The 12,533-nt window shown below is 49.3% G+C and overlaps 1 protein-coding gene and 1 long non-coding RNA gene across 2 annotated transcripts; one reads left to right on the forward strand and one right to left on the reverse strand.

The window, feature by feature from the left end:
* Window positions 1–208: 208 nt before the first annotated feature.
* Window positions 209–6,766, forward strand: MCHR1 (melanin concentrating hormone receptor 1). Its single transcript, XM_077316818.1, has 2 exons — window positions 209–364; window positions 5,000–6,766. Exons 1-2 carry the CDS (start codon window positions 280–282, stop codon window positions 5,995–5,997), a joined length of 1,083 nt encoding a protein of 360 aa, XP_077172933.1. The 5' UTR covers window positions 209–279; the 3' UTR covers window positions 5,998–6,766.
* Window positions 6,767–7,309: 543 nt separating this feature from the next.
* LOC143827337 (uncharacterized) lies at window positions 7,310–9,601 on the reverse strand. The gene is made up of 3 exons (XR_013227262.1): window positions 9,196–9,601; window positions 8,025–8,071; window positions 7,310–7,545 (listed from the first exon to the last, which is right to left on the reverse strand). It is a non-coding gene; the product is annotated as an uncharacterized LOC143827337 (long non-coding RNA).
* Between the last annotated feature and the right edge of the window lie 2,932 nt (window positions 9,602–12,533).

The raw sequence follows: 12,533 nt of genomic DNA on the forward strand, positions 1-12,533 counted from the left end.
AAGGGGCTTTTTTTGGGGGGGGGGAGAAGGCAATCTTAAGAGGGGCTGGGGGTGGGGAGTCTCCCTCCTTGCAGACGATCGGCGCCCCCTTCCCGCCTCGCCTGCTGCCTTGCCCTGCGGAGGGCGGCCCGATGTAGGCAGACGCTGCCGCAGCTGCAGCCGAGCTCCTGCCGGCGGGAGGGAAGGAAGGAGGGAAGGAAGGGAAGAGGAGATCCTTGGTCGTTTTCCCGCCCGCGCTGGAGCCTCTACCTGCCCGCCCGCCCGCCTGCCTGCCGCAGGATGGCCGCCCGGACGAACCACAGCCTGGCCACGGACCCCTGCGCCCTGAACCTCTCGCGGGCCGAGCAAAACTTTTCCCACCGCGGTGAGTGGGGAGCCGGACGGGTGGGCAGGGAGGATCCCGCGCTCGCCGCCTGCCTGCCCCGCAGCCTACCTCGCAGGGTTGTTGTTCCGGTGAGGCTTAGCGGGAGGGCTGATTTGGGAGACGTGGCCGAGGATTGCAGGACGCAGGGAGATCTGAGCTCCTCTCTGCGCCTCTGGGCGTCAGTGAAGAGCTGCCCTCCGGGATCTCAGGTTTTAGCTCTTCCAGAGGCGTTTCTGGTCCAGGGATCTGTGCACGTTGCGAAACCCGGGATGCGTTAGATGCATTGCACAGCTGGCCCTCTCGAAAGGAATCGGGGGCAACAGGGAATGTAACGAAATAGGACACATGAAATAAACCTGCAAAAGGTTTACAATGGGACACATGAAATAAACCTGCAAAAGGTTTACAATAGGACACATGAAATGAACCTGCAAAAGGTTTACAATAGGACACATGAAATAAACCTGCAAAAGGTTTACAATAGGACACATGAAATAAACCTGCAAAAGGTTTACAATAGGACACATGAAATGAACCTACAAGCCTGCAGAACTGCAAGTGCACCTCTAAGGCAGAATTCCTGGATGAACAGCATGGGGGCAAATCCCCACGAATGCATTATGCGCACATGTGGGGAAACAACACAGCCGGGTGAACTTCTGTGTATGCACAATGTATGCGCTGCTCAATAGGTGTTTGGGGGCTTCCCCGTGCGCATCGGCACATTCATGCCGTGCCTGAAACGCATTTGTTAACATAACCCCCGTGCTGTTTTCTTAGAAAGGTCTCCAAGCACCGAGGACGTGCCTCATGCGCCTTCTCTCTCCCCCCCCCCAAGCATCTTGCACATGGGTCTGGTTGTGCCTCTCTGAGGCTCCTTCAACAAGAAGCACAGCAACAGATGCATGTGCCCTGCTTGTAGACCAGGCGTGTGGGGAAAGACCCCCTCTGCATCAAGGGAGGCGGTGTTGGAACTGTCTGCTGAAATATTTGCTGGGGATTCAGACTTGGAGAAGCTCTTTAGACCTGGGGGAGACGGTGCCACATTCAGCAAGTGTCTCTGTTTATGCGGACTGGAAGTATTTTATGTCGAGCGAGAAGTCTTCTCGCCGTAGATGAGCGATGAGTCAGGCAGTGCCGCTTTGACGGGCACCTCTGTGGTAATGCTGCCAGCTGAAGGTTGGGAAATTCCTGTAGATTATTTTGGGGGGTGGGGGGATGTGACACCATAGAGCAGGGGGGGCCAAACTGTGGCTCTCCAGATGTACACGGACTACAATTCCCATGAGCGACAGGCTCCTGACAGGGGTAGCCAAACTGTGGCTCTACAGATGTCCATGGACTACAATTCCCATGAACCACAGGCTCCTGACAGGGGTAGCCAAACTGTGGCTCTCTAGATGTCCACGGACTACAATTCCCATGAGCCACAGGCTCCTGACAGGGGTAGCCAAATTCTGGCTCTACAGATGTCCATGGACTACAATTCCCATGAGCGACAGGCTCCTGACAGGGGTAGCCAAACTGTGGCTCTACAGATGTCCACGGACTACAATTCCCATGAGCCACAGGCTCCTGGCAGGGGTAGCCAAACTGTGGCTCTCCAGATGTCCACGGACTACAATTCCCATGAGCCACAGGCTCCTGACAGGGGTAGGAACTCAAAAGTTGAGCTATACAATAAAAATAATATAAAACTTGTTGGTTGGTTATTATGGTGCACAATTAAAAACAGAATAAAACCTTCTTAAAAACTATACCGAACTAACAGCACATAGAACCAAGGTCCAAATGCTTTTCGACCCTTCCGGGTCTTCCTCAGTAGTCAAGATTAAAATAATACACTCTATATAGAAATAGAGAACTCTCTATATAGCTCAATGGTTGAGTGGGGTCTGTAATGTGTAAATTTTATCCTTTTGCCTTTTTGGAGACAAATTCCTAAAGTCACCACTCTTCGCTATCATTAAGTTCAGCACTCAGAGTGTAATCTCAAGTGCGTCAGAAAAAGCTATTTGCTAGTTTTTAAGAAGTTTTCATTCTGTTTTTAATTGTGCACCACAATAAACAACCAACAAGTTTTACATTATTTTTATTGTTCAGCTCAACTTTTGAGTTCCTACCTGTTAAGGTTGGGTTTTGCTCCTTTTTTGGTTTAGTCCTGACAGGGGTAGCCAAACTCTGGCTCCCCAGATGTTCATGGACTACAATTCCCATGAGCCTGTGGAACTGTAGTCCGTGGACATCTGGAGAGCCACAGTTTGCCTACCCCTGTCATCGACCTCCTCTACAAAGCTTCTGTTTTCACCAGAGGAACTGGGCCCACCGTCTGGAGGTCTGCAGTAATTCTGGAAGAATTCCCGGTCTCTGGATGGCTGACAGACCGCCTACGATGAAGTAGGAATAAGAATCTTTCCTTCAAATGAATATGCGATGCCCAAACGTGGACAGATCAAATAACATGTTTTCACCAGCTTTCCTCAGTGGCTGAACTACAAGGTAACAACGTGAGAATTATCCGTTGGAAAACCTTAAAGAAACCTGTATAAAGAAACATTTTCTATGTATTCTATAGTTCCTAGAACAGCCTTTCTTAACCTTTTTACTAGTGAGAGACCCCTGAAACAGACCCCAAAAGTGGCACAATCTTGCAGGATATGGGAAGCAGAGCTGTGGACACGCCCACCTGGGACCCATCCTCTCCAGGCCCATCATTAGCCATTTTGGGATGGGAGGGCCGGTCTACATGGCCGTATATGGGTCATATTCCCCAATACATGTTTAACACGTTTTTAAAATATATAAGATTAACTCATTTGGGAAACGCTTCCAGGGCTGTCAAGAAACCCCAGGGTTTCACGAAATTCTGGCTGAGAAAGCCTGTGCCAGAAGAATGACAATTTTTGCATGCAACCTTGCTGCTGGTTTGCAAAAGGGCCCACCCAGTGCATCTTAAACGGAGGAAAAAAGCGAGAGGAACAAAATTAAATCTGACCACATAATAAACATCATTTCAACCAACATTATCATAGAATCATAGAATCGTAGAGTTGGAAGGGGCCATAGAGGCCATCTAGTCCAACCCCCTGCTCAACGCAGGATCAGCCCAAAGCATCCTAAAGCATCCAAGAAAAGTGTTTCTCCAGCCTTTGCTTGAAGACTGCCAGTGAGGGGGAGCTCACCACCTCCCTAGGCAGCCTATTCCACTGCTGAACTACTCTGACTGTGGAATTTTTTTCCTGATCTCTAGCCTATATCGTTGTACTTGAAGTTTAAACCCATTACTGCGTGTCCTCTCCTCTGCAGCCAACGGAAACAGCCTCCTGCCCTCCTCCAAGTGACAGCCTTTCAAATACTTAAAGAGGGCTATCATGTCCCCTCTCAACCTCCTTTTCTCCAGGCTGAACATTAAGATTCCTTGTGTGAGCCGTTTTGCAAACTAAAATTCCTCCTGGCCCTAGCGAGTAGAATACGGAGAAAAGGTCGCTTTACACATGTTTATTTACGGATCTCTTATTGGTAACGCCCACATTTTCACTTTGTAGTTCAGCTGTGGAAGAAAGCGGTGAAAACGTGCTATTTAACCGGTCCATGTTTTGGCATCGCGCATTAATCTGAATGTAAGACTTTTCTTCTTCCTACTTTGTTAGAGCCAGCCTGTCTGCTTCCCCACTGATTTGTTCACTGCATCTGCGGACTGGTTGCTTTCTTCGTACCCCCAACCGCGGGTGGCTGGCAACCCAAATTTGTGGCAACCTTCGGTTTGCCGGCTTTTCAGCCGGCTGACTGCTGTGGTCCCCGCCCACTAATCCCGAGTGATTCTGGTTAAGTACTCAAGTTAGGGTTAGAGGAAGGGAACGTATGCTTCAGGATGGGTAGGATTTTGGTTTAGTGGAAGCCTTAGGGCTGGGGACATGGTTGGGAAAGGCCAAGAAGAGTATAAATATTTTGTCATAATGTTTTACCTGTAAACAATAGGGTTTTGCACCTGGTTAAGTTCTCATCTTAAGAGCCTCTTGTGGCGCAGAGTGGTAAGGCAGCCGTCTGAAAGCTTTGCCCATGAGGCTGGGAGTTTGATCCCAGCAGCCGGCTCAAGGTTGACTCAGCCTTCCCTCCTTCCGAGGTCGGTAAAATGAGGACCCAGCTTGCTTGCTGGGGGGTAAACGGTAATGACTGGGGAAGGCACCGGCAAACCACCCCGTATTGAGTCTGCCATGAAAACGCTGGAGGGCGTCACCCCAAGGGTCAGACATGACTCAGTGCTTGCACAGGGGATACCTTTACCTTTAAGTTCTCATCTTAGGGTTAGGGTTAGGGAAAGTATGCTTCAGGATGGGTATGTTTTTCGTTTAGTTGAAGCAGGGGTAGTCAAACTGCGGCCCTCCAGATGTCCATGGACTACAATTCCCAGGAGCCCCTGCCAGCATTCGCTGGCAGGGGCTTCTGGGAATTGTAGTCCATGGACATCTGGAGGGCCGCAGTTTGACTACCCCTGAGTTGAAGCATCAGGGCTGGGGAAGTTGCTGTGACGTGCTTGGGAAAGGCCAAGGAGAGTATAAATATTTTTTCAGATTATTTTACCTGTAAGAATTATGTAAAAAATAGGGTTTTTTTTTACTGATCTCCGCTTGGCAGGTGAGCCGAGCCCGGTGAGCTATTCCTACATCATCATGCCGACCCTCTTCGGCATCATCTGCCTGCTGGGTATCGTCGGCAACAGCCTCGTTATCTGCACCGTCTTAAAAAAATCCAGCCCCGGCAGCAGCGTCCCGGACATCTTCATCCTCAACCTTTCGATGGCCGACCTGTTGTTCCTCCTGGGCATGCCCTTCCTGATCCACCAGCTGCTGGGCCAGGGAGCCTGGCGATTTGGGGAGACCATGTGCACCCTCATCACCGCCCTGGATGCCAACAGCCAGTTCAGCAGCACCTACATCCTGACGGCCATGTCCATCGACCGCTACCTGGCCACCGTCTACCCGTTCGCCTCCGCCCGCTTCCGGAAGCCCGCCATGGCCGTCCTGACCATCTGCGTGCTCTGGGCCCTCTCCTTCCTCAGCATCACCCCCGTGTGGATGTACACCCAGCTCATCCCCTTGCCCGGCGGGCTGCTGGGTTGCGGGATTCAGCTGCCGGACCCCCGACGAGACATCTACTGGTACACCCTCTACCAGTTCTTCCTGGCTTTCGCCATCCCTTTCGCCGTCATCACCGCGGCCTACCGGAGGATCCTGCTCAGGATGGCCAGATCGTCCCGGGCGCTGACGGAACAGAGGGGCACCAGGCTGCGGACGAAGAGGGTGACCCGCATCGCTATCGCCATCTGCTTGGCGTTTTTCGTGTGCTGGGCCCCCTTCCACCTGCTGCAGCTCGTGCAGCTGGCCGTCCACCAGCCCACCCTGCCCTTCTACTACGCCTACAACGTGGCCATCAGCATGGGCTACGCCAACAGCTGCCTGAACCCTTTCATCTACATCCTGCTGGGGCAGAACTTCCGTAGGAGGACCGTGGTCTCCGTGCAGCCCGCAGCAGTAGGGGAGGATCCGTCTCGCCACCGGCTCAAGGACGCACGGGGAGAAGGCAGCGGGTTTGGGCAGCCGCTGCTGCAGATGGTCTCCGTCTCCGCCAGGTAGAGGACAGCTGTGGCTCAGTGGTGGAGCATCTGCCTGGCCTACGGAAGGGCCCAGGTTTGATCCCCATCGTCTTTGGTTGAAAGGACCGGGGCACAGGTGATGGGAAAGACCTGGCCCACTGGAGAGCCATTTGCTCCCTGTCGGAGTAGACCGTAATGGACTGAGCACCTGGTTCAGTATAAGGTGGCTCAGTGCGTCCAGGTGAGGCACCTTCTCATTCGTGGTCCGCTTTAAATCTTCATCTCCCAGAGGGCCGTCTCTTCTCCCCACGGCCTTTCACAGATGCTGGTTGGAGGGTTGTGAGCTTCAGTGGCCCCCCGACCGGCATTTTTAGAGGGAGGGAGGAATGAAGGGTAGGAAGAAGCCAAAAAGAGATGGGCAGAATGCAAGAGAAATCACGCTAGGTCAAGACCAGTGGGCCATCGATTCCCGAATCTTGTTCGGTCAACCAGCCGCCCTGGAGGACCAAGAAACAGGGTGTAGAGGCCAAGGTTTTTCCTAATGTAGCTTCCTAGCACTGGTTTACAGTCTTTGGACCAAATCAGCTGGGCCAGGAGCCATTGATGGAATTGGGCAGGGAATTGGAGTCACTGTGGGAGGGCGGGTAGTTGTGAATTTCCTGCATTCTTGGTCTAAATCAGGGGTAGTCAAGCTGTGGTCCTCCAGATGTTCATGGACTACAATTCCCATGAGCCCCTGCCAGCAAATGCTGGCAGGGGCTCATGGGAATTGTAGTCCATGAACATCTGGAGGACCACAGCTTGACTATCCGTGGTCTAAATGATCCTGGAGGTCACTTCCAACTCTACGATTCTATGATGGGCCCCTCTGCCACAGATCTGTCTGATCCCCTTTTATAGCTGTCCATGGGATTGTAAGCCGCTTCAGGCAGTAAAAGTGGGGTATAACACCTTTCTTCTTCTGAAGGACGAGTCTCGATTTGTGGTGGCCTGCTTCGGGGAAAGAGGCTCAGGCGCAGAACAGCTGCATGCAGAGTCCCAGGATGTGGCAGTTCTTTTAGGATTTCAGGCTCAAAGGAGAGATGCTCCCAGCCAGAACAGACAAAATGTTGTGCTTCATGGATTAGGGCTGACTCTGCTTATGTCCATGGAGAAGAGAGGCATTTACAATACAAAGGAACATTCTAGTCAATGTGGGGAAGATTTGCATTCTTTTAAGCAAAATATTTTTATTTATTTATTTATTTATTTATTTATTTATTTATTTATTTATTTATTTATTTATTTATTTATTTATTTATTTATTTATTTATAATTAAATTTATATACCACCGCTCCCAGCAAGCTGGCTCACAGCGGTTCACAATACAATATTCCGTAAAATATACAATGGTAGGCAGCAGACATGCAGTATGAGGCTCCCTTGACACTAGGATCCTGAACGCTAGAGAGGGGCACTGGGAGGAGACGCTGTCTACGGCTGGGGCCAGGACTTGATCAGTGATGACACACTTGGCTTGAGAGACCCGCAGTCGGTGCAGAATGTCTCTTGAAGTCAGCTGTGTTGTCCCGGGTATAAGAACGGTTCCTAATGGCGAGAAAGCAAATTAGGGCAGTGCCGAGCAGATGGTATCTTTCTCCCATATTCACGGTCAGAATGATCATCCTTCCTCACCCCACCTTGGACACAGATGGATCAATGGGAGAGCATCAGTTTTGCAAGCAGACAGCCCCAGGTCCGAACCCTGGCATGTTAACGTTCGATCCAAGCAGCTGGCTCAAGGTTGACTCAGCCTTCCATCCTTCCAAGGACCCAGCTTGCTGGGGGGTAAACGGTAATGACTGGGGAAGGCACTGGCAAACCACCCCGTATTGAGTCTGCCACGAAAACGCTGGAGGGCGTCACCCCAAGGGTCAGACATGACCCGGTGCTTGTCCAGGGGATACCTTTACCTTTACCTTTAAAATATACAATACAACCCTAAAAACATCATAAAATACAATTCTCCCCGAAGCCTTAAAATATGACGACCTTTAAGCCTCACATAAGAAAATAATTTCACCTACAGTCCCTGGGGCATTGTAGACAATCGCTGTCCTCCAGGTAAGATGATCTGCAGCCAGAGAGTAACATATTAATGTTAATTTATTTTATTTATTGGATTTATAAAGCACCCCTCTCTAGGTAGGGACTTAAGTAAACACACCATAAAATAAGCAGCTTTTATGTGATATAGGCCAAGCTTTCTTGGTGTCACTGGAAGACTTTCCTGAATGGGTGGGAATTAATTTTTTATTTATTTTTAAAAGCTGACCCCCCAAAAAAGTTGCCAATGATGGCCTGGGGGGGGGTAGGGTAGGGGCCCCAGATCAGCTCTGCTTCCCAACCATATTCTGCAGGATCCTGCCACTTCAGGGGTTTCTTGAAACCTGAAGGAAGTTTGAGGGGTTTCTGAATGGAAAAAAGTTGAGAAAAGCTGATATAGATAATGGGGACATTTTCACCCATGCTGGATCTGTTCCGCACACACTGGACAACGCACCGTCAGTGCCCTTCAGAAGTAAATTTCCCTGTTTCACGCGGGAAAATCCAGCTGCAAATCCGCACTGGAAGTGCATTATCCAACATGTGCAGAACGAGCATCTTTGCAGGTCTGCACTGATATAGATTAGGATACATTTGATTTAAAATGTTTCCCTTCCTGCCTCTCGAGTATACCCCAAAGAGAGTTCTTTTGTTAAACAAATTCCAACACATCCCAAACTGTTTCCCAGCCACGCTTAACCAGCAAGTTGGCCGAAACTCAACCATTCCAGGCAGCTCCTTCCATATAAACTGAGTGGCATTCCTTACTTCCCCGTCTCTGAATCATGACAACTATTAAAGAAACTCACATTATGTTCAAGAACAGTCCTGATTTGCTGGTATACCCTTCCCAGGCTGCCTTTGTGAAATGGTTTGTTAAAATAGGTCTCAGTGGAGTTCTTCAAGGCTTAGATGGCTTTCCAGGGGCTGAGAGATATCTCTGAGCAGAGAACAGGTGCGAACACATGAACACGTGCGCATGAACATGAAGACCCCGTGGCCAGATTTACATTTGGGCTGCTGCAGCATGCTCTGTTGCAGATCTTGTTCAGCAGCAGTATCTTTGGCCGAAAGAACAAACACGTTTTGGGGAGGCCAGCTACTAGAGCAGAAGACCTTGGCCACTCCACGTCAGCACAGATGTCTACTGACCTCTGAAATCTGCTGTTCCATCAGGTTCCTTGACAGAAGTCTGACATGACTGCTGCCACTTCAGTGCACAAAAGAAATGAGCACATTTTATCGGAACACTTTCATGATTGCAGGTTTGGGGCAGGCTCCCCTGTTCCTCTGATTTGAGTGCCACAGTTTTCATCATGACCTTAGGACAGGCTGTTATCAACAATGGTCAACAGAATCAACAGTTATCAAAAGAATGCCAAACGTTTTTGGAAACGCAATGCTAAGAGACACAGGCCACTGGGCAGAAAGCTTTACCGAAACCATGACATAAGCCTGAAGGGCTGCAGATGTGCAGGTGGAATCTGTCTCTGCAAAATGTGCAACCTTTCTGATGACATGCAGAAATTGTATTTGTGTGCCCAGGATGTAATCTTCGATCAGATCTCTGGAAAGATGAAATAAAAAACAAGCTAAGTAAAGAATTCTGAGTTTCTCCAGGAGTGGAATTCTAACTCAAGATTAGGCCCCACAGATGATAGAACACCATTCTTACCAATCCACCTCAACCCAAACTTGCACAAAGTACCACAATCATAAAACAAGAGTCCTAAATATTTAAAACTGTGAGAGCCCAGCCGATTGCTGACTTTGTTGAAGAAAATCTCTTTATTGGAAGCTAGCATCTCTAAAGGTTTGCTAAGACTAACGACGCTTGGAACTATTGCCCCTTATCAACCTCCAGCCCCCACGACGCCCCCCAACCACCTGTTTGGGTACAAAACAATCCAGATGCCATTTCCCCACAGGTGACCTGAAAACAATCAGACAACTAGGACACTGGGCTCAAAAGGCCGAGGAGATATAGCCATTCCCAAAACAACAAACGATTCATGGTCGGATCCCCAGGTGCAACATTCACGCCTGCACCAATCAATAATACAGGTACAAAGGCAAACAGAGCAAATGGTAAAAGCATGCAGATACAGGTTTTTGGAAAAAGCAGCTCCTCTCCCCAGCTGCCTTGCCCTGCTGTGGGTCTTTGCTCTCCTCCTCTCTGCTGTGGGTCTTTGCTCCCCTCCTCTCTGGCTGCCTTGCCTGAAACTCCCTAGTCTGGCTTCCTTGAGGTGGCTGCCTGGCTTGGTGCCCAAGGAATCCTCTCTCAAAGACCAAACAGCGGCTACCTGTTGGACCCCCACACCTGTTGTGGTTGCCTAGTAACAGCCACTGAGAGCACCTGCTTCTTAAAGCTACAGGCACTTTTTATCATTTGGGCTTTTTTATACCCCCACTGTATATAGTTCTTAAAAGCCTTCACATTTGCCTTGAAATCTGGGGCGTTTTTCAGGTGTGTAGAAAGATCTGCCTCGTCTGTTCATGGCCCAGTCCCTGGTTTTAAGTATCCGCAGACTGACTTGGCTACTAGAATAAGTCGAAGTGGGAAATACGGCTTTTTCTTTCCAGCTGCCAAGACTTTGCTGCAACAGATTTCGGAGTTCTTTAATCAACCCTGTCAGCTCATTAAACTGTTTGCGGCTTCACCATATCCAAGATCAGACGCATACCGATCTTCCTTGAAGTTCTTAATTACCTCTGCCTTTCCCTCTGGCGGCTTGCCGGTCACATTAATTAAGAAGCCGACAGCTACGATGAGGGACGATGCCTTAGGAGCAGCCGTGGAAATATTGTGTTTTTTTCTGCCTTAGCGGCTATAATGACCACTTATGAAGAGCCTCCCATGAGACAGCAGAGCAGACCTGCTCAGGGGTCAAAGGGGACTTCGTTCTCGTCCTCCCGAAAAGATCATCCCTCAGCGGACTTTATTAAAATGACCAGCTGGGGCAAAGAGCAAAACCTTTCATGATGCAGGGAAGAAACCCCTCCTCCTTCCACTTAGAATCATAGAATCATAGAGTTGGAAGGGTTCCATAGAGGCCATCTAGTCCAACCCCCTGCTCAACGCAGGATCAGCCCAGAGCATCCTAAAGCATCCAAGAAAAGTGGGCATCCAACCTTTGCTTGAAGACTGCCAGTGAGGGGGAGCTCACCACCTCCTTAGGCAGCCTATTCCACTGCTGAACTACTCTGACTGTGAACATTTTTCCCCTGATCTCTAGCCTATATCGTTGTACTTGAACTTTAAACCCATTACTGCGTGTCCTCTCCTCTGCAGCCAACGGGAACAGCCTCCTGCCCTCCTCCAAGTGACAACCTTTCAAATACTTAAAGAGGGCTATCCTGTCCCCTCTCAACCTCCTTTTCTCCAGGCTGAACATTCCCAAGTCCCTCAACCTATCTTCATAGGGCTTGGTCCCTTGGCCCCAGATCATCCTCATCGCTCTCCTCTGTACCCTTTCAATTTTATCCACGTCCTTCTTGAAGTGAGGCCTCCAGAACTGCACACAGTACTCCAGGTGTGGTCTGACCAGTGCCGCATACAATGGGACTATGACATCTTGTGATTTTGATGTGATGCCTCTGTTGATACAGCCCAAAATGGCATTTGCCTTTTTTACCGCTGCATCACACTGCCTGCTCATGTTTAGTTAACAATCCACAAGTACCCCAAGGTCTCGTTCACACACAGTGCTACCTAGAAGCATATCCCCCATCCAGTAGGCATGCTTTTCATTTTTCTGAGTTTGTGCCAAGTTTGTCCCTCAAAAGAGCCATTTTGGTGTCATGGTGAAAAGCATCTCCTCTACGCTGGAAATTGAGGCTAATCACAGTTTTCTCAGAGCTCTCTCAGCCTCACCAACTTCACAGGCTGTTTGTTGGGGGGACCAGAAGGGGAAATGATCCCAAGCCGCTTTGAGACTCCCTGTGAAAAGCGGGGTACAAAAAATCCAGCTCTAGATGTGAATGGGTCGCCGTGTGGGTCTGAAGTAGCACAACAAAACAAAGTCCAGGGGCACCTTTAAGACCAACAAAGATTTATTCAGAGCGTGAGCTTTTGAGTGCAAGCACTCTTCCTCAGAATAAGGACTCCCTACATCATGGGTAATCAAACCTGTAGTCCTCCAGATGTCCATGGACTACAATTCCCATAAGCCCCTGCCAGCAAATGCTGGCAGGGGCTCATGGGAATTGTAGTCCATGGACATCTGGAGGACCACAGGTTGACTACCCCTGCTCTACATGACCGTGAGAATATATAGCAAAAATTAATTCTGTTAAATTAGTAAACTGTGTCACACATCCAAATACAATGTAAAACCAAAACCGAAAAAGGAACACATCCCAACCTTTACAAGTGCGAATTCGGAAGCTGAGCTGTACAATAAAATAATATAAAAACGGTAATTATTTATTGTGGTGCACAATTTAAAAACAGAATAAAAACTACATAAAAACCATGCAGGACTAACTGC

This window comes from Paroedura picta, chromosome 17, assembly GCF_049243985.1.
Source record: "Paroedura picta isolate Pp20150507F chromosome 17, Ppicta_v3.0, whole genome shotgun sequence".
Classification (NCBI taxonomy): Eukaryota; Metazoa; Chordata; class Lepidosauria; order Squamata; family Gekkonidae; genus Paroedura; species Paroedura picta.